At 45.0% G+C, this 20,184-nt stretch overlaps 2 protein-coding genes across 4 annotated transcripts in view; both read right to left on the bottom strand.

Moving 5' to 3' along the window:
• Positions 1–839: 839 nt before the first annotated feature.
• Positions 840–15,967, bottom strand: LOC311022618 (phosphatidylinositol transfer protein beta isoform-like). Its single transcript, XM_084024006.1, has 12 exons — positions 15,891–15,967; positions 12,467–12,497; positions 11,132–11,277; positions 10,432–10,523; positions 10,244–10,251; positions 10,090–10,164; positions 9,915–9,998; positions 7,273–7,350; positions 4,733–4,843; positions 4,471–4,593; positions 4,000–4,077; positions 840–2,690 (listed from the first exon to the last, which is right to left on the bottom strand). The coding sequence occupies exons 1-11, from the start codon at positions 15,908–15,910 to the stop codon at positions 4,030–4,032; spliced, it is 816 nt and encodes a 271-aa protein (XP_083880132.1). The 5' UTR covers positions 15,911–15,967; the 3' UTR covers positions 840–2,690; positions 4,000–4,029.
• Positions 15,968–16,436: 469 nt separating this feature from the next.
• The window catches only part of LOC311022616 (tetratricopeptide repeat protein 28-like), a 148,378-nt gene continuing 144,630 nt past the window's right edge, over positions 16,437–20,184 (bottom strand). For 2 of the 3 annotated variants that reach the window (XM_084023998.1, XM_084024000.1), the window contains 4 exons: positions 19,843–19,866; positions 19,072–19,201; positions 18,881–18,988; positions 16,437–18,788 (listed from right to left, as the gene is read on the bottom strand). In XM_084023998.1, coding sequence (XP_083880124.1) covers positions 17,179–18,788; positions 18,881–18,988; positions 19,072–19,201; positions 19,843–19,866 — 1,872 coding nt within the window. In that variant the 3' untranslated portion in view covers positions 16,437–17,178. The remainder of the gene's footprint in view (positions 18,789–18,880; positions 18,989–19,071; positions 19,202–19,842; positions 19,867–20,184) is intronic. The other variant, XM_084023999.1, reaches the window with a different exon arrangement.

The following is a 20,184-nucleotide window of genomic DNA, read 5'->3' as shown; positions in this document are numbered from 1 at the left end:
CACACAATCTCATACATTCACTACCATGTCCCCTGAATTTCAAAAGCATTAACATTTAAAAAAAAAGAAAAAAAAAGGTGAGCAGGTCAGAAATGAAACATTATGTGGATTCCATAAGTTAGGATTAGACTGTACAGTTTGCTTGGCAGCGCCGCCCTGACGGATGGGGAACCATTGATTGAGGTCGTTGGCTTTAGCCGCTGCCTTCTCTATTCAGCAGACAGCAGGAATCATTAAGATAGACTTGGAAACATCGACTCCAATGAGGATCAATAGCTCCACACTTTGAGACATTTGCATACAATCCCAGTACAGTAACAGACAGATCAGGATACATTACAACCGCTGGATCCCCCCACAGACAAGAGATGGTACGGTCTGGTGGAAGAAAATCAGCTGATTGAGCGACAATATCAAAAAAATAATAATCTGCACGTTGCAATGTTCACCTGAGAAGATTCTGTCAAGAAAAAAAAATATGTTGCATGTTCCAATGTTCCTATATTACCGCTGTCTTCATGTAAACATTACAGATAAGCTATCTATGCTCTTTGGACAAGCCAATAACTGAGAAGTAATCACACCCCCTCATTTACAGACAATAAAAACATCGCATTATTTCATTACATCTGAGACTTGAAATAGATTTTTAAAATAAAAGAAAAAAAACACCCAATTACTGACACACACACACACACACACACACACACACACACACACACACACACACACACACACACACACACACACACACACACACACACACACACACACACACACACACACACACACACACACACACACACACACACACACACACACACACACACACACACACACACACACACACACACACACACACACACACACACACACACACACACACACACACACACACACACACACACACACACACACACACACACACACACACACACACACACACACACAGGATGAAATGAGGAAAGCGCTTGTACTGTTTATGTATGTAACACTAGTGATGACCAGCACTGCACTGCGGTGCCACATGATTGTGAAGACTTAAGGGGAGGAAAAAGTGCAACATGGAGTTGAAGAGTCATAATTACGGCATATCGATGGTGATCGGAGGCAAAGACAGAGTCAACCTGCAGCAGCACCGTCTTACTGAAGGGAACCGGCTGCGTTGCTCATCAGGAAACATTAAGGGAGTCTCCACAAACAACTTTTACTCCCAACAAGTAGCAGGCTGGAGCTCACCTCCAGGTGTGAACCGGCCAGTCAGAAAGGAAGGAGGTAGCAGAGCGTTGGCCGACAGCAGACAGTACATTAGGTCGTACTCGGATTAAGGCGAGCGGTGTGTGTGTGTGTGTGTGTGGGGACCGGGCCACCGGCGAGGCTGCTGTGGATCTGTAAACACAACCTAGAACGTGGTGGAAGGGACGAGGGCATTTATTTTTGAGAAACCAGATGAGGGAGACGTGGGTCCTCGAGGGTGGGCTGGGTGAGGGTGGGGGTGGTGGTGAGGTGGGGTGGCTGGGTGGGGCAAGGCAGTGCAGTTTGGCTTGTGACAAGAGGCTCGAAGGGTGCAGCACCATCTGTGGCTGTTTTTCAATGCTGTTTTTCTCTGGGGGGACATCTGTGAGGGAGCTGTGTTGTATGTTATGTATGAATGTCTTCAGAATAGGGAGTGTGTGTGTGTGTGTGTGTGTGTGTGTGTGTGTGTGTGTGTGTGTATGTGTGTGTGTGTGTGTGTGTGTGTGTGTATGTGTGTGTGTGTGTGTGTGGGGTTTGTAAACATTTCCAAACTAACATCCCGTCGCTGAACAAGCTTGCATGGATCTGCCCAGCTTGAGCTTTTAAGAGATCAGTCACCGCAAAGGCATCCACACCTTGGAGTGTGTGTGTGTGTGTGAGAATTAATTAACATGTGTATCCTTATGTGTGTGATGTATATGCGTCATACGCCTGCGTGTGTGTGTGTTAAATGTGGAGGAGAGTGAGAGTGAATACCTGTACAGGCATGATTGTCAGTGTTTAAGATGCAGTGCTTTAGGTGAGGCGGGGTGATGGGGAAAGGATTATAATGGGCCGAGGCGCCAAGGGTGTTAGTAATCTCTTAATGGAGGCTGTGGCAGGAAGGAACACGAGTATGACAAACAGACAAGACTCATGCCGGGGAATGCAAACCACAGTGTGTACAGTGAAGACCCGAGGAGGAGACAAAGAGAGGTCAGACGGGGCTTCACCCCGAGAGGAATGTTTGGGAGGAAAAACGACGGCGGTGGAAATCTAAATACGACAAAGAGGAAAACATTTGGTCCGACACCTGCCAGCGTGGAATCACGCCAACGACTCCTCCTCGCATCGAGGTGTCGTCAACGACGCGACGCCGATGGCTGGCCCTCCTCAGCCCGCCACATCACCGTGAAGCACAGTCTTATCAGCGAGGATCGTGTTCTAGAAATCAATTCCTCAGTGTATAGAATGTCTATGATTGGATGCAAGTCAGGGATCTGCTCTATCGATTGCAGGTGGTAGAGCACCCCCCCCCCTCCCCCCTCCACAGCCTGAATGAGTTCTGGTAAAAAAAAAAAAAAGTGGCACCAATGGAGGCCTCCTAGCTGTCATCGTGGGTGTGTTTTTTCAAATTCTCTGCCTTTTCATTTGTCTGCAACGCTGGTTCCTCGGACTTGTCCCCGTCTGTGAAGCTGTGGGAAAACATGGAAAATGGACACGCCGTTAGATTCAGAACGATATATGAATAGTTTGGACTCATTTTCACATTTCATGGTAAAGCATAAAAAAGAAAAATACAATAAAAGTCCTTCTGCAAAGTGAAATATGCCACCTTTTTCCTCCTAAATCTCCTCCTCGTTTGTCTCCCGGATAAAAGCATCACTTCCAAATTCTCCCACCTTGAGGCTGATGGCTTTGGAAAGTCAATTAGTGGGAGAATCTGATAGGCGAAACACCTTAATGGAACAGCTGAAACCAACAGTGGCTCTAAACAGAGGAACAGACACATCTGATGGAGGATTCACCCTCCGACTCCATCCTTTTCCTCCTCTTTTTTTCTCTCAATCACAGCACAGACTCCTTCTCAACTGCAGAATTCCATTTGTATGTTAATGAGGGGGAAAAAAGGAGCCATTTTGGAGACCTCCCCCTACCTCCCTTTCTCTATGCCCTTTCCTTCCCTCACACCCCCCCTTTTACTCGACCAGCATCCACTAAATAAGGCAGACATGCCTGTTGGAGCATCGTCTCCATAGTGAGACTCGTCCACCCAGTCTAGTATGGTGATTGTACGTTGTCTCAGAGTCCCGACTGCTGAGCCCCGAGGTTCAGGCCTCGTCGGCCTCCCTACCACAGCCTTCTTTGATGGCACCCGCCTGTTTACTTACTGCTAGGGAAAATGAGAAACACATGCCGAATTGGGCGAGATGTGAGGAGGGGAGGGGGGAAGGGGGGGATGCTGACTGTTGGTAGTAGGCCAGGCCTGGTCCACTTGGGCCAGTCCAGCCCAGATTCCTCCCTTTTTTTCTCCTTGTACGGCCAAAAGTTTCCCAGACTGATATTTAGAGCAAACCGGCGGTAAGATTTTTTTTTTTTTTTACAGAGAATGTCGGTTCAGAGAAATTAAAGAGGGTTGTTTTTCTCCTCTGCTGCTCCTGAGCGCGTCTTCTCTCTATGCTTTTTAAACTGCCGGCCACCTCAGATGTCAACGCGCTTCCATACGCGAGGACGTTGGCGTACAGGCACTCACAAGCCACGCTGGGAGAGTTTCACTGGGTCAGCACAACGCCTAACGAGCCTCCACATACGTCACGCGGCTCTGCTATATGGTATTATTGATTAACTCATTCAGAGTGAGCAATGGAGGTGCCAGTGAAATACACACACACCTATAGACATAGTGGACTAAAAGCCCTTTGACAACACCGAGGAGCACAGAGTGAGAGCAGCATCCCCCCCTCCACAGAGAAGTAAGACTGGCCTGGACCAGCAAGAACTTACACAGCACCAATCAGACCCACAGCCGGCCCGCTACTCGTCTGAAGCCTTTGTTCCTTGCACAGCGCCCCTCTTACGCATCTAGACAAACAGAAATACAGCAAAAACACAGAGATGGGGATTAGGAAGCATGGAACGATGGAAAGGTTTATTTATTCCAATATCTTTTCCATCAAGAGAGAAAAGCATCAAATGAATTCTACAGCACAGTCATTGTGATCAGGATCTCCAGCACGCGTCCGGTTTTATCCCGCCAGCTATCTGACGTGTGATTGGGAGACGGCGGCTCCACCCGGAGAGGAACTAGACGGGTGGTGCACTGGTTCATTTCAAGCTTGGCCAAGTATCAGACATGTGGTGCCAGAGATCGCACACTCTGGTATGTTCTGTTGGCCGCCGTCGACCAATAACACGCACTTCAGATTCACGAGGCTCACTCTTGAATCGCGGGCAATCATCAACTTGTGCACTCACCTCGTTCAGCTCCCTCTGCGTCTCCGCCTCCATCCACCGGATGTCCTCCATCGACAGCTCCACCCACTTATCGATCCAACAGAAGAGCTGGCGGTGGAAGTTGGTGAAGATCCGCTTCTCTTGCTGAGGGAGAGAGTAGTAGTTAGAGCTGTGTGTGTATATATATATATACATATATATAATATCATCCTCATCCACAGATGAAGGAGGACTCTCTTGGAGCCTGAACACAACATCCTGAGCTCCATGTGTGCAAACTCACGTCGTGGATGAAGTTCTCCAGTTTGGTCTGCAGGCCCCACCACTTGAATTTGACCGTGACCAGTTTGTAGGCGCACATCCTCGGGCAGTCGTCCTTTTTATCCAGCTCTCTCTGTCAGGAGAAGAGCAGAAAGAGAACGACGAGACTTTAAAAACCAGTCACTTATTTATTTATTTTAATGCCTACTATCAGAATAAAGGAGTCAAAACTTGACGGCAACTTTCTCGATGAGAGAATAATCCTAAAAACAGAAGGCTGAGAGAATATTATGTTAGACTAATCTCGGCTGCAGTCAAAGCTAAAAAAAAAAAAATAAAAAAAAATCATTAATACATAATGCTTTGGGTGTGGAGCTTGCTGAAATAATTATCAATATGAAGATGTGCTGTGCAGAGATAAAAGTGCCCTAATCTACAACACACTTTCTAAATCCACCCGCTGCTTGCACTCTGTCTCCCTCTGAAGAAGAGAAGAAAAGGAGGAGGAAGAGGAGGAGGAGGAGTGGGGGGGTTGGGGGCAGAGCAAAGTGGATAAACTCCAGATGAAGGGACCATTTCTCTGCCTCCGCCCTGACAGCGACACCGTTCCCGACAGGCATGCCTTTGTGGCCGCGGCAGGCAGATAAAACGGCGCTCGCGAAGCGATAAGGGCGTCGCGGTGCAAAGCCGGTTACATTATTAACACCCAGGACCTCCTCGCACCCCTGAACACACACTCTCTCCCTCCGAGAACACCTGTTTAATTAATCACTTCATTCTGGCTCGGCATTCCAAGAGAAAATGCCACAGACCCGACTCCAATCACCCTCCATCCCGCTGCCGTTTGATGCCGCGATGGTGGGTGGGGGGTGGGAGCGGGAAATGAGAAACATTTCTAAATTTGCAGTGGGTTTAGAAAAGTTGTCATCGCTAAAGGAGAACTTCACATGAAACGGATTCTACATCAAAACACTTACGGTGACATTTCTTCTCTCCCTCTCTGTGCCCCACTCAAAGGAGCAGAAGTTTTTCAGAAATACAAAGGGTACCGATATGCAAGCATGTGTGCATGCAGAGATAGACAAGAGTTTTATTGCTCTGAGAAGCTGGCAGAAATTGTGCCTCTGTTGTCACATAACTACTTTTCTTCTACGTTTTTTTTTTTTTTTTCTTCACCTTTTCAAAAACAGTCTTTTTCCGTGTCCACAGCGGATGGGAAAGTGATCTAATTAAAAACACAAAACGAAAAGTTGTGGCGCTTTATTCATACTTTTTAAAAGCTGTTTGGCTGCCTTTGTTCTTGGATTCTTGAAGCCGAGGAAAGTTTCCCCACGGTGAACTCTGCAGAGTTGATATTCTCAGGACCTTTTTTTGTGAGGCTGCGGGGGTACGGGGGGGTTTAGAGGGGAAAGCAACAACAAACTTCCTCCAACATGGATACGCTACGTCTTATTACTCTCCATCACAAGTACTTCATACAGAAATACAGCTTGTCAAATTTAGCATCCATGTCCACACGGTCTTCACGATGTGTGGCAAAGCCGAGCTCAGAGTTAAACCCTTTATCTGACCCGGTGACTAGAAATGTCTATTACATCCAATTAGGGGCGAGAAGGAGGTGATTTGTCTTCATCAAATTGCAGCCGTCTCCTGAGCAGAGCTATTCTGAGCCGATGGCACCGGTGTGGAAACACTAACGTCTTAGGTGAAAAAAAATCTCTACAAATAGACAGAAAACAGCTGATTTTGTAAGTATTTGGTGTTTTTTGGGACGTCTGTGAATAGGGAGCATTTCTTACATCTGGACAGATTTCTCCCCATTCTGCTGCTCACGCTTTCACAGGGAACACGACCACAAATCCTTGATTGGACTGAGGTCTGGACTGAAGTCTTGGATATGAACATTGTAGTTTTTAGGCATTTTTCCCAGAGTAGCTTGGGTTTTATTTCCGGGGTTGTTGTTTTCTTGGACAATAAATCTTCTTCTCTCTCAGACTGCAGCAGGTTTTTCCCTGAAGGCTTTTCGCTGCATTCATCCTCCCCTCTTACCTTCGTAAGCCTTCCAACGCTGCAGAGGAGCATCCTCTCAGCGTGACGCTGCCACCACCACCCAGCACACAAAAAGCTCAGTCTTTCGCTTGGTTTCAGACCGCTGAACTGACTTCCACTGTATTTGAGAGGCTCCCACATCCCTTCTGGCAACACCAGCCGAAACCAGCTTTGTTTCCGACAGCGGGTTCTTGTTTTGCTGCATGTATAGTGTCTCTAATACCAGCTCTTCATGCCTGCAGCGTCTTCAGAGTCGGCTCCAGACAGATTTACACATGTTCTATATACTTTCATTCGATTATGACTGACCAGACTGTGTAGCTTTTGGGGAAAACGTGTGCGTGGAATTATGCGGAATATGTGAAACTACAGTTGTGGATCTTGTGTGAACGAGCAGCTACACAGGAATAGTCTGCTGTATGGGGTCAACATCTTTGTTTAGTCTCTTCTGACATTCATTTCCATTCGTGTGTGAATACGACATATCATTTCCACAGCTCATGAGGGCGTTACCTTCCAGGTGGGCCCAAGGGGTCCTCTGCCGGTCTTGACGGACTTGAACTTGGCTGGGTCCTCGTCTGGCTTGTAGTCCTACAGTGAGAGCAATTTAGATAATTAATACAATACAGAGTACATTATATTTATCTGGCAAACTGTTTGACAAGCTGAGGGAATGTGTATGACTGATTTAAATGTTAATGCGTGACTACTGCTACACTATTGAGTAATAATTAGGCCTTTTATTTTATTTACCAACAAAAAAAACACATAAGAACTGTCCTGATGACATTTAGTCGGTAACAGAACATCCTTCATGCACGGAGCTCTAAAACCAAGAAGCACAGCAGTCACCGCCACAGAAAGGCCAAAGAGTACCACACTCATTCTCCAAAACCCGCCGCCCCCCTGGAGATGATGTCATGCAGCAAGACCAGAGCACAACTCAGCCCTAAGTGGCTCGGGGAGAGAGGGGGGGGAAAAACAGTCTACGGGGCGTTGATGCCACCAGCAACATCTGTTTAATTAGGGTGACGGTTCAGAGACGCTCGCATCTACAGGCATTAGTGCTGATGTGAGCTTGTGTTGCTGCACATACGTATGCGCACACACACACACACACACACACACACACACACACACACACACACACACACACACACACACACACACACACACACACACACACACACACACACACACACACACACACACACACACACACACACACACACACACACACACACACACACACACACACACACACACACACACACACACACACACACACACACACACACACACACACACACACACCTTGCTAAACCCATGTTAGTGCACTAACCACTTATTCCCCATATGCACAGGAGGATCTTGGTCCTATGGCAAAGAGACCTTTTAAACCACATAGAACAACACTGGAGCACACACACATATGCCTCTCACACATGAGCACATGACAAAGTTGACTTCATAAAAAAAAAAAAAACAGGCAACAGAAACAGAAATACAAATAAATGAAATGGCTTTCAAATTATCAGCAGCTCAAGGGCCCAGCAATTTTAAATAAATCATGATGCGCCTGCAGCAAGAAGCTACTTTTCAGGGCTATCGGCCAACAGGAGGGTGCCAAACGTGTGCAAAGAGATAGAAAGCTGCCCCTACACACGCACACACACACACACACAGACACACACACAATAATTTGGCTGTTTTAATGCTGAGAGCTCCATCACTATAACAATACACTGTGCTGCACTAATGAGGTCTGAGAATCGATATGCCGTGGTAGACGAAACGGAGCTACTCCACAAGTAAAACAGTGTGTGCTGAGAGCGCGAGTGTGTTTGTGTCGTGTGTGTGTGTGTGTGTGTGTGTCTAGTTCCGGGATACGAAGCACTGTGAGCCTTAATTACACTAACAAACTCATCTGTGCTGGCGGTACGCCCCAGGCCCTGCAGCCATGCCTGAGGCTGAGGGCTGATAGGGTCCTCAGACACAACACACTCCTCCAGCAAGGCAAACACCTCCGCCTCGTTAACTACCCACCACAAACAAACACGTACACACACACACACACACACACACACGCTTCTCAGCCAAATAGCCTCACATAGACGCACGCAGAACCGTGGTGAAATGAGGCAATGTGATGTCAAATAACAGCAATAATGTGTAACATCTTCAAATGAGATTTCAAGAGTATCAAACGCTCATATTTACATTTTGAAATATTGAGGCAATCTTAAGGATGCTCAAATGGAGTCTATAGTTGTTATTTTCTTAAATGCTTTAAAAAGACTCCAATGTGTTCACGTCAAAGTGGAGATCAAATGTTAGTTCATTCACTTTTATTGAAAACATAATGAAAATATTAAATCAAATCTGCTCCAAACGTCTATAACGTACTTTGCTGCTGCCGCTTCCTATCATCCACCGTCAGACAGACGGGTGTGTGTGTGTGTGTGTGTGTGTGTGTGTGTGTGTGTGTGTCATGGTATTTCAACTTCTGGCAAGACACAGTTTCCTTAAAATACATTTCCAGCCTCGGCTCCACATGATCCGCTAAAACGGTTCACGAGATACAACAAGTACCTGGAGGTATTCCAGCACTGTTCAACGAGCTAGAGGAAATTATTCTGCATTGCTAGGCAGGTGGATTTCAGTGGAAAAAATAGTAAGTAGAATTGTTTATCATTTAAGAATATATATCAATAAATAAATGCTCACTTGTTGATGTAATTATCAAATTAAATAGCAAACATTAGTAGATTCCAGCTTCTCCAAGTGATTATTTGGAGATTTTAAAAAAATCATTATGAATAAAAAATCAAATTTGACTTTTGGGATGACATCATCATAGGCTCTGGGGATTTTTTTTTTAATACATACAGAGTACAAAGATAACTCAACACAAAGATAATTGTATCCTATTTCATATTTAGTGAGTCTCCAAATGTTCTGAAATCAATTAACACAGAAATTAAGTTTTTTTTTTAAACTGTTCAAAAGTAAATGACAAGATTACAACTCATCAAAAATCAATCAATAACATTTCTGGTGTACAATGGATCGGGTTCGGCAGACATCTTTGCAATGATGGGCTCTGTCCACATGAGGGTGCTAAACTGCCTTTTACTTTAGGCGTTTCTACTTACAGCGCTGGACACCACACTTCCGTCTGCGATGTCGATGGGCACCACGGTGACATTCTGCCACGTGGAGAAGTCTAGGTTGTGCACCTGAACAACAACACAAAAGAAAAAACACATAAAAACTCAAAACCTGATGTTCAAACACGATACTCTCTTGATTAGATGCAGAGGTACTCACATTTTCTTGTGTCCCAAGGTCTGGTTTGTGCCACGTCTCAATCTTAATGAGGAAATTGTCTTTCATGTACTCATTCTGGAGGGAATTCAGGGTATTAGAGAACCGAATGAACAGAAAGTAAAGTAAAGAAACGAGCTGTTTAAAGGATACCTACCGTCACAACTGTATCAAGGTTAGGAGGGGAAAAAAAGCAGAAAAAACATAATTACATACACATACATGACGAACAATATTAATTCACTCCAGCTAAACACATGGCCATGATGCAGGTGACACAAGTGGATTCATCAATGGAGAGGACTAAGGGTTTCAGGGTAAAGCGACATGGGAAGGGGGACTCACTGGTCTTGCAGTACGGGTAGGCGTTCCAGGCCTTTTCATGGAATGATAGGGAGCCTGCAGGGGCGAACAGCTTGACAAAAGCTGGGACTTTACTGTAGGGGAAGGTAGATGCACAGGGAGAGGGAAGACATATTGTCTCAGTTATCAGAAGCAGGTGAAAAATTAACAGTTTGAACAACAAAGATGAGACGATGCTGCCACCACCTGGTAGCACAGTGCCATTACACTAGAGATCATTTTCCAGGACAGATGGAGCTGTGTGACAGACGGGCGTGGCGACATACATACATCTCTGAGGAAGTCTGATTTATGGCTATAACTTCTCTATGACATTACTTCCTACATGCTCAGAAATCACACACATTTAGTTACAGAATACGATGACAGTTCACAGCATTTCCACATCACAACCTATTGAAAAATACTAAATACTAAGTTTACTAATAATAAACTTGATTTTGCAAGAAAAAAAGAAAAGAAGAAAAAAAAGAGCGAAGCATGGGTTGGAGGGATATGGGTGCTAGAGCCAGAATCAATCTTATTTCTGGAGATGATTTCCCTTCTTCCTGTGCTCCCTGTGTTAATGCTATATAGATCAGGTGTACAGTTATATAAATATCTATTTTTCTTTAATAAAGAAGCATTTTATGGAAGCTCAATTAATCTGTCTGGAAAAGGTAAAAAGAGGAAGAAGAAGTACCTCTTTAGGTGGTAGACTTTGTGTGTGTACTGTCCTTTCTCGCCGTTTTCCTCATAGGGCTCATTCACGAGCACCTCGATGCCCTCGCCACCGCCCGTCTCATTTTTACTGGCTTCGGCCACCGAGAACAGCTGCCCCACCTGATACTGGAACCCAAAAAACACAATATTAACACAAAAAACATCCTGTAAATATATTAAAGCCGCTCTCTAACTTGCTTGAAGGTCCAGGTAGAACTGGGTGTAAAATATACCCTGTTTGTTTTTAATTACGTGTCCTAAAATAGGGAACGGCTATAAAAAGCGCTTCCATTTGAGCAAATGTTTGTTTTAACAAGCGGCACGTCGATCATAAACCAGAATAATAAGCCATGTCATTGACCTCATGTTTCAGTCCTGTGGTTCTCATTCTTTCTATGCATGTGATCCCTTCAAATGAAGCAATGTCTACCTCAACGCATGGACCTGACATGTGAGCAGTTTACACAAAACAGGATGTTTCTATTCCATTAAGACTTATTACAGAACTGTACGACAGAAAGACAAACATTATGAAGAAATACATGTATTTTTTGTGCAACAGAAAACATATTTTCCTTCCCATTCCTTTAAATATCTTGTGACGCTCCCGTTTGTCGGGGTAAGCCAACATAAACTAATGTCACTGCAGGAGATTGAAGATTTAAATAACAAGATAAATGGCTGCATGATGTTTGAATAACAGACGTTGCGACAGAAGGCTCCGTGTTTACATTTCATCCACCAGAGTTCTTATTAGTGTTATTTGGAATGACTTTTTAAAGATTTTAATCAGCATATTAAAAAGGCAGCGGGGTGAGAGTCCAGGTTTCATGATATAAATCCTGCTCTTCATAACAATTAAAAAATTATGCTTTTTTTTGGTGGAAGAAACCATTTGTCTTAACGAAGCCAAACACTAGAAATTATTCATTTCATTAATCATTGCCTTTAATCTTCATAATGATAAGAATAACACAATTATTTTTGTAAGAAAGGTGCATTCCGCTGCTATAAACCACTACTGTGTGACACGCTTTAAGCCCAATGAGGAGTAATCACGTTGTTAATATCAATTAACTGGCATTATTGATTTTTCTGTGATTAAGAGTGAATGTCGAACCGTTGCAAGGCTGCAAGAGAAACGTAGGAGAGGAAAAAGGCTGTGAGCTTAGCTTTTTGTGTCATTTATAATGAGGGAAGACCTCAGTGAGAAGTACAAGAGATTAGGTCGCACAGAAATAAAAACACAGCTATTTTACAACATGACTCATTTTGTCAGTGGAATAATAAAGGGAGAACAAAAGTGCTTACTTACCTCCTCAACACTGCAGGGTAAAACCACACGGCTGCAAGAGAGACACAAGTGTGGTTACAGTCACATATAACACAATAAGAACAAAGACACAATAAGAACTTCAGACGGAAGGACCATCACTTTACTTTAAAGTCAACCCTTGTTAGATCACATTGTGCACCTATTTAACAAAATATATGCTGACAAATATACCCCCACATTGATTTCTTTCTATTTTAATAATGAAATATAATATTTTATTCTTCCTGGTAAACAAAATATGACGTGTGCTAATCTTCTGAATGACAAAACCTCCTCCCGATGTTACGTCCGCCTGCCTGTCCCGTCCGACCTGATCGAAATGCCGTTTTAATGACAGTTTTACCACCGAAAACAACTTGACGCTCAGGGCAGGTGTTGAAAAAAAATGAATCAATTCAATATACATTTTGGACTATGGTCCAAACTAAGTACAAGAACACAAAATAGCCTTTATTATGACAAAAAAACTACCTTAGTCACATAACCTCAACAACGCACAGTAACCTTCTCACTGCTTAAGAACAGAAAGCAAGTTGTGGTCTCTCCTCTAGAGGCAAAACAATTTACAGCCCAGCGTGTTAAACTGCTGACATCAGCACTACGAGAAGAAACCCATCACTAGAGTGGAATATGAAACCAAGCGATGGAGAAAACTCCTGTGAAAAGAGGCAAAGAGGGGGGAGAACAGGAGCAAAGGAAAATGTAAGCGGTGAGCATTTGTGCCGTACAGACGAGTGACTGAAGGTACAGCTCATTAAAACTTTATTAGACAAGATATCCAAATGTTAAAGACAGCATTTGCATAATTCAGTACACAGCAACCCTACCCTATTCTTCAAGTCCCAACAGATTTCTACTTCTGGGTGTGGTGTGCCCGAAACCAATAGCATCACATACCCTGATGAACATGAGGCTTCGGTCAATGACCACTAACCACACAGAGCAAAAGAGGAAAAATAAGGAGGCATAGGAAGTGGCTCTTTTGGTGATGCTGGTGAGCTCTGGCAACCAATGACTGAGGGAAGTAAAACATAAACCAGATTTTAAAAAACAAATACGGGATATTAAATATGTTTTTTATTTATTTTTCCTGCAAATATGTTATTATTATCTTTGTTTTTTTTAAGATAATTTGATGTTTTTTCACACAAAAAACAACGTGAATCTGAATGATTTTGACCAGGATAATCATGACATTAAACGTTCATATCGTCCCCATGCCGACCCATGACCATGAGGTTTATTAACTTGTGTTGACATTAGGGTTAATCTTCACAACGACACCCAGTGATAGATGAAGTTTTATCTATCCAGGCTGCTGCGATACGGCCACTTTAACGCTACAGCATGGATTAGCGATGAGTGATGCTGACGTTCAACACAATCAAGGGCACAGCGCGCGTCGGGATGGTTCTCAAGTTTGAGAAATCAACTGGACAGAAGCATAGTTAGTGTGTATGACGGGTTAGTGGTTTTATCAGGAAGCTCTTTAGAAGAACATTACATAGATGATACATGGAGGTGGTGAGCGAGCCTTGAATTAGCACAACTTTCTGAATGTCAAACATACACTGATGTTCTAGAGAACTGTCTGCCACAAAGGCTTGATTGGGTACAGTCAGATGAGAAGACTACTCTATTTTTCTCCATCTTTCGTGGTTTTTAGTTGTAGAAAGTCCTCTTTATGGAATAGATGTGATTTTGTAAATAGTTTTGTTCATAGAGAACAAATGATGTATGTGGTTCAACCAGACAGACAATTAAAAGTGCAGAAGGAGACGTAGAGAACAGAAGAAATCCCCATCATCGTCATTGTAAGAGAAAGGTGGAAGCTTTGCATAAAGATCTGTGCAACAGGTTCCTGTTTCATTGTCAAGTGGAGAATAATACCTATAGCAAGCTGGAATTAACGGGCGTGTTGCTTTAGCAAAACTATCATTAAAACTATCAAAACAAATGTAAGGTTGGTCAAGGGTTCACCTTGGGAACATCTGGAATGTTCATAACTTCATTATTATTCTTTTAGGACAATAACTATTTAAAATTAACTTTTTAACGGCAGTGTAATGGTTGGAATTTACAACATGGTAACATAATTTTATTGTAGATAGTCTAATCTGTATATGGCCAGTATTTTTGTGGCATCTTCAGTCACCCGTCCAATATTCAAATAAACAGCAGGGTGTTAAAACGAAACTTACAGACTCGAGAAATAAGAAATCAGGCATAAACCACAACGACTTGTGTGCAAATTAGTGATAACAATAGACATAAATACCAGGACATTTGAGTTCACATGTAAATTAAATCAAAAGCAATGAAAATAATATTATCTCATCATATGATTAATCTTTCTACCATTCAATCAAACAAGAGGAAATGCATTTATCCACACTAGGACTTGTTTTAAAACTTTGCTGATAAATAATAATAATAATAAAGTTAAGAATTCATAATTTAAAAAAAGGTATTTTACTATTATTAATACATTACAATAATCTGATTTGCCTTTCTGTGCTACGGGATGTTGGATTATAGTTTTAATTGATTAAAGAAATGTACAGTTAAAATCATAACAGACTTCCTGCCTTCATCAAAACACCGATGGAGGCTAAATAAATAAAAAGCTAGCATCCTTCCATCTCCCGATTCAGCAGCCACACATTTGACTAACTCGTTATCATGACTAACTTATTGTACTTCTGAGTTATGGAGTTTTGTTTATGATAAAGGCTTTAATGTGAAGACGAGCATCTTTTTTTTAATCCAACTTCATAACTCGCCCAAAGCTAGCTAGCACAGCGCTAGCATGCTAGCTTAGTTGGTTTGGTTTAACGCGAGAGAAAAAACGCCTATTAGTAAAAGTCTCTTATATTGGCTCAGATTTGTTGTACCGATGTTGCAAAGGCGACATAAGCACCGCTACGTGATTTCCATTCACATCAACGTAAGCTAGCGGTAGCTAGCATTAGCAAACCGCGAGCTAATTCGTAGCTTCAAGTTAGTTTTTAAGTTTTTTTTTTTTACAGCTCGAAAGCGGAAACGCCGCCGCTCTCATCTCGACAACACGCGACACACAACGTGGACCGGAGTGTTTAGAAGACAGCTACGTAAAGCTTCACACGCGAGGAAGCCGTGAAAATGCAACAGCAGCTGTCACACGGCGAGATAACGGCTGTCAACGCCGGTAAACGTAGGCCGGTGCTGCTCTCGAGCAATCCCACCCTTCTTCTTCCCTCGTGTGTCCGACACACACGCATACACAAGACGGGAAAAGTTTTCATTTTGTGTCAAACCGGAGGGAAATAAGAGCGTCGAGCCAAACAGACTCATTTATAACACGATGTAGTTTCTTCAACACTAACAAAAAAAGAGAAGAGTTAAAGAGAAAAATCGCACTTACTACTCTTTGATGAGGACCATCGTCGCTCGTTTCTGTCGACGCTACCGTTACTGCCCAGTAGCGTCCGCCGACGGCCGCTGACGTCATGAGCTGACGAGGGCGTCGTCTGGTCCCGCCCTCGTGAGCGGTGATTCGCTGGCGGGGGAGTGGGGCGTGGACGTGACGCGCTTGGTATGAACCAATAGAATCGTTTTCTGCTGGCTTTTAACCCGCCTACCGCGCTTCGGCTCACAAACAGCAGAACTTCATCGTTACATGATTTCAGGTTTATTTACAAAGCGATTCACGTCACGATATCGGTGTTTTTATTAACCGACGCAACGGCTTTAAGGCCACATTTATTTAATATAAAACAAGGTATATGTGTGGCTCCTCATTACCTTAGTGCAGGCATTTAAATGTAAGCAGGTAATTCAAAATAGTGATTTTCCTTCTCAGATTGTTTAATTTGAGGGTTTTTTCAATCTGTCTGTCTGTCTGTCTGTCTGTCTGTCATCACACAATGGCGCCCCTCATGTAAAGTCAGCAATACAAGAAAGCAAACATGATGTTTTTTTTTATTGAAACAGTTTACTGATAAGTGACAGATGGTTGTCATGAAACCTTCATGTTTAATCTCAAAAAATCATGGGCTAAAAAGTCATACATGGTACTTAACATTGAATAGCAAGAGAATCCATGCTTCAGAGCAGACACTCAATTCACAAAGAAATCAGGCAAAATGCCCTTTTGATTTCAATAAAAAATATTAAATCTTTTTTTCCCCCCACCCACTCGATCCATCTTTACATGGTAACAGGTTTGTTCACTTTATAATAATATAAAAACGTTTAATACTGATTGTGAAACACTGGAATTAATTTACAAAACATAATAATAATTATTATAATATTAATAACAATAAACAATAATAACAATAACCATTAAATTTAAAAACAAAACAACAAAAAAATTGAATGGAGAAAATCAGTCATAGCTGTTGCATCCTGGCCCACACAAACAGCAAAGAAAAATACCACATGGCATTTACATCTACCTGACACACAGTTACACACAAACACAGTATCAGGTCGTTGAGTATTTCTCATTGCCATTTACAGTGTTATGGGCACGAAGACAAGACACCCTCTAAATCCTCCATGTGCCTCTGCAGGGTCACACTCGCTGACCAATCGAATCCTTCTTTAGTGTCAGTCAAGTTGCTGGACCAATAGCGGTCCTCAAAAAGTGCCCTACTCGCACAGGATAGTAAATGATAGATAGATAAAAGTATACTGTTTTAAATGTCTCAGCATTTTGAAGAAGGAAAAAATCTTCCAGGCGACAGGAACTTGTATCCATTGCCAGCAGGTAGTCGGATAGAACGAGCACCAGGGCTACTGCTTGTGGAAATAGTCGGCGACGGAGCCACTTTTCTAGGGTTGGAGCAGTGGTGTCCATTGGAAGAGTTCTTGCTGCCCCTATCTAGTGATTGCAGCCCCAGCTCCCGCAGCTCCAGGCTGTCTTGGGTATCATTCGGGGAGCAACGGCGTGGGGAGAGGTTCAGAAGGCTCAGTACATCCCTGCTGGCGAGGGCTCCGGGGTTACCGTGGACTCCTCGGACGGGACCTAGATGCTGCTGCTGCTGCTGGGCTGCGGCGTTAGCCCAAAAGGTCTTCAGATTGTGGATAGCTTGGACTTTTTCATCGATGACCCCTCTCCGTAGCCGGTCCAAGTCTGGGACCTCGGCCGAAGTGGAGCAGGCGGAGCCCGTGGAGGAGTAGGACAGGGCGGGGGACGGAGCGCTGCCGGAGGGGGACTGGTGACCCGAGCTGGGGGACACGTTGCTCGGGGAGCGTGAGATGTGGCCGCTGTACGGCGAGCTGGGGTACTTGAGTCTGAACTGTGCGTGGCTGTCCAGCGTGGGCGAAGGATGGCTGCCGTCCCTTTGGGAAGACTCGGAGATTGCGGGGCTGTTGTAGCCGGAGCTGATCTTCTGCAGCGAGGAGGAACGGGAGGGTGGTTTGGGCCTCGGGGACGACTGAGCTCGGCCACTGGCGCTGCTGTTGGGACGGCTGAACGCGCTGGTTTCGGAGGAGCGGAAGGCGCTGCTCCGCGCCGAGGTTCCCCCGGCCGTCGCCCCCTCGGGCCCGGTCCGCTGGAGACTACCTACGGCCCGTAGATGGCTCTGGGTCTCCTCCAGGATCTTCTGGGCCAGCTCCTGAGGGTCTAGAGGGACTTTTTCCTCCTGGGACTTGACAGTGCTGTCCGTCTCGGTACTGGACTGGTCGGATTCTCCTGTATCCGAGCTGCTCACCTTACCCACCTTCTGGAACGGCGAGTTTGGGCCGGCCACCAGGCATGTTTTAACGGGGGACGTGGGCGTGCTGACGCTGCCCCTCGACGACACCGACACCGTGTAGCCCCTCCCCGCCCCTGTGCCGGACCCACCGATGACCCCCCGGCCCCCGCGGTGGTGCCGCTGGCTGTGGCCCGGCGGCAGCGGCAGAGAGTCGCAGTGGCTTCCCAGCGGCTCGCTACTGATTATGGAAAAGCCCTCGTATTCCTCGTCGTCCCCGCGGGCTCCCGTCGCCGCCGCGGCCGCCGCCCCGTGTGGCGAGGAGCGACTGCGGGCCACGTGAGGGTGTTTGTGGATGGAGTAGTGCGCCGTGGCGCCGCTGCGTTGCCGATGACTGAGGAAATCGCAGTCTGACTTGGAAACGAAGCTCATGGAGGAAGCTACGGAGCTGAGGCTGTAGACGGAGATGGCGTCTGATGCCTGATTGTCCAGGCATGGCGGGGAGAAGGGGAGGCTGGAGTAGCCCATGGGAAGGGGGTTGGACACCGACTGGGCGGAAGCGAGAGACTCCAGGGAGGATGAGCTGTCCAGGCTCAGACGCTTGGGCAGTTCTGTGGAGTCTGGACAAACGGGAAGAGAAAAGGAAATTTTTGGATGATCCCATTGTAAAATCACTGACAAACACAGGAAGAACATGTATAAGTGGATTTACCAAACAGCGCCAGCAGAGACTGGAGAGCAAAGTGCAAGGTGCGGCGGTTGGCGAGCTTGCCCGTCTTCAGCACCACTTCTTCTTGGCCTACCTCACACAAGTCGAATCCTGCACAAACAACAGTTATCAATCATACATTTGACACACGGCTGGGTGGGAAGCTTGGAAGGGAAACCTAACAGCTGACTAACCGAGAGCAGCCAGGAATTCGTGGCATCCTGGCAGCCTCCACAGCTGCACACTGATGGACACCTGAATGGGCAGGAGGGAGAAATCCTGCTCTTTCTCCCCGGTCTGGAGCTGGACGAGCACCTGGTGGAGCTGGACGGGGGGAGAGAGGGAGAAGACAAATGGGAGAGAGAGAGTGAATTCTAGCGGAGATGTGATTAACGTGTGATCAAACTATTTCTACTGGATCAAGAGTTAAATCAGCGCTACGTTCTATAGTTCCATGCTCTCTTCATCCTAATATAACACACGTTTCTCCACAGGTTCGAGTCCCCTGCGTGTTAACTCAGGGCCAAAGGGATATCTGCAGGGAATACACTCGCATGTTTTGTTTGAGGATTACTTGAGCTCGAGACAAACGCACCTTTGTCAACATGACGTAACCGTGCAGAAAGTAGAAACATGCCTCGACTGCTCACGGAGGGTTTGGTTTGTTTGCATCATAGCTTGATCCCTTCTACCGCCCTGAAACATTCCCTCTGACCCGTAATGAACCAGAGGTTTGTAAATCCTTTAATGCTTCAAAAGTCCTCCTAAGATCTGGCTGCAGGACCCCGGCGATGAGAACATTATGAACACAGTTAAAATGTTTGCTCAGCTACACTTTAAGGCATGCAAATGCGTGAAAACATCTAGACGGATCATTAGATTGTCATGCAGCTGCTGCAACAGGAGGTTTTGGCAGGAAAGTGGAGGAAAAGAGTAGGAGTGCATTTAGATGAAGGCCTACTTACCATTGCCACCATATTTTTAACAGCCTTCAGACCGCACGTTAGGGGCAGGGGAGAGAGAATAGGCTTTTAATTGCATGCACACAAGGCCATTCACAAAGGGGTACAAGGGTTCAGCTCAACAGGGAGGATAACAAGTAACACAGGTGTTTAACACGTCTATGCAATCGGCATACATCCCGCGTTCACTCTCGGCATGTGATATAGCCACACGTTACACTCACAGAGGGATAAAAGCATAGGATTAATTCTCTGGTGTCACAAGCTTGGGCACAAGAGAACAGTCTTTGTTCTTGCAGGACTGCTAGTTAGGTGCATTTCACTGCAGATTAAAGCTGCACCCTG

This window comes from Eutrigla gurnardus, assembly GCF_963514095.1.
Source record: "Eutrigla gurnardus genome assembly, chromosome: 13".
In the NCBI taxonomy this organism is placed as follows: domain Eukaryota; kingdom Metazoa; phylum Chordata; class Actinopteri; order Perciformes; family Triglidae; genus Eutrigla; species Eutrigla gurnardus.
The sequence above is the reverse complement of the archived record's forward strand: the minus strand, read 5'-3'. Positions and strand labels throughout refer to the sequence as shown.

Coding starts and splice junctions, on each gene's coding strand:
- LOC311022618 (XM_084024006.1), bottom strand. CDS start 15,910: ATGGTCCTCATCAAAGAGTA. Junction 11,278..12,466: donor TACCCTGCAGTGTTGAGGAG/GTAAGTAAGCAC, acceptor TTTGGGTTCCAG/TATCAGGTGGGGCAGCTGTT. Junction 10,524..11,131: donor AAAGTCTACCACCTAAAGAG/GTACTTCTTCTT, acceptor CTTCCCCTACAG/TAAAGTCCCAGCTTTTGTCA.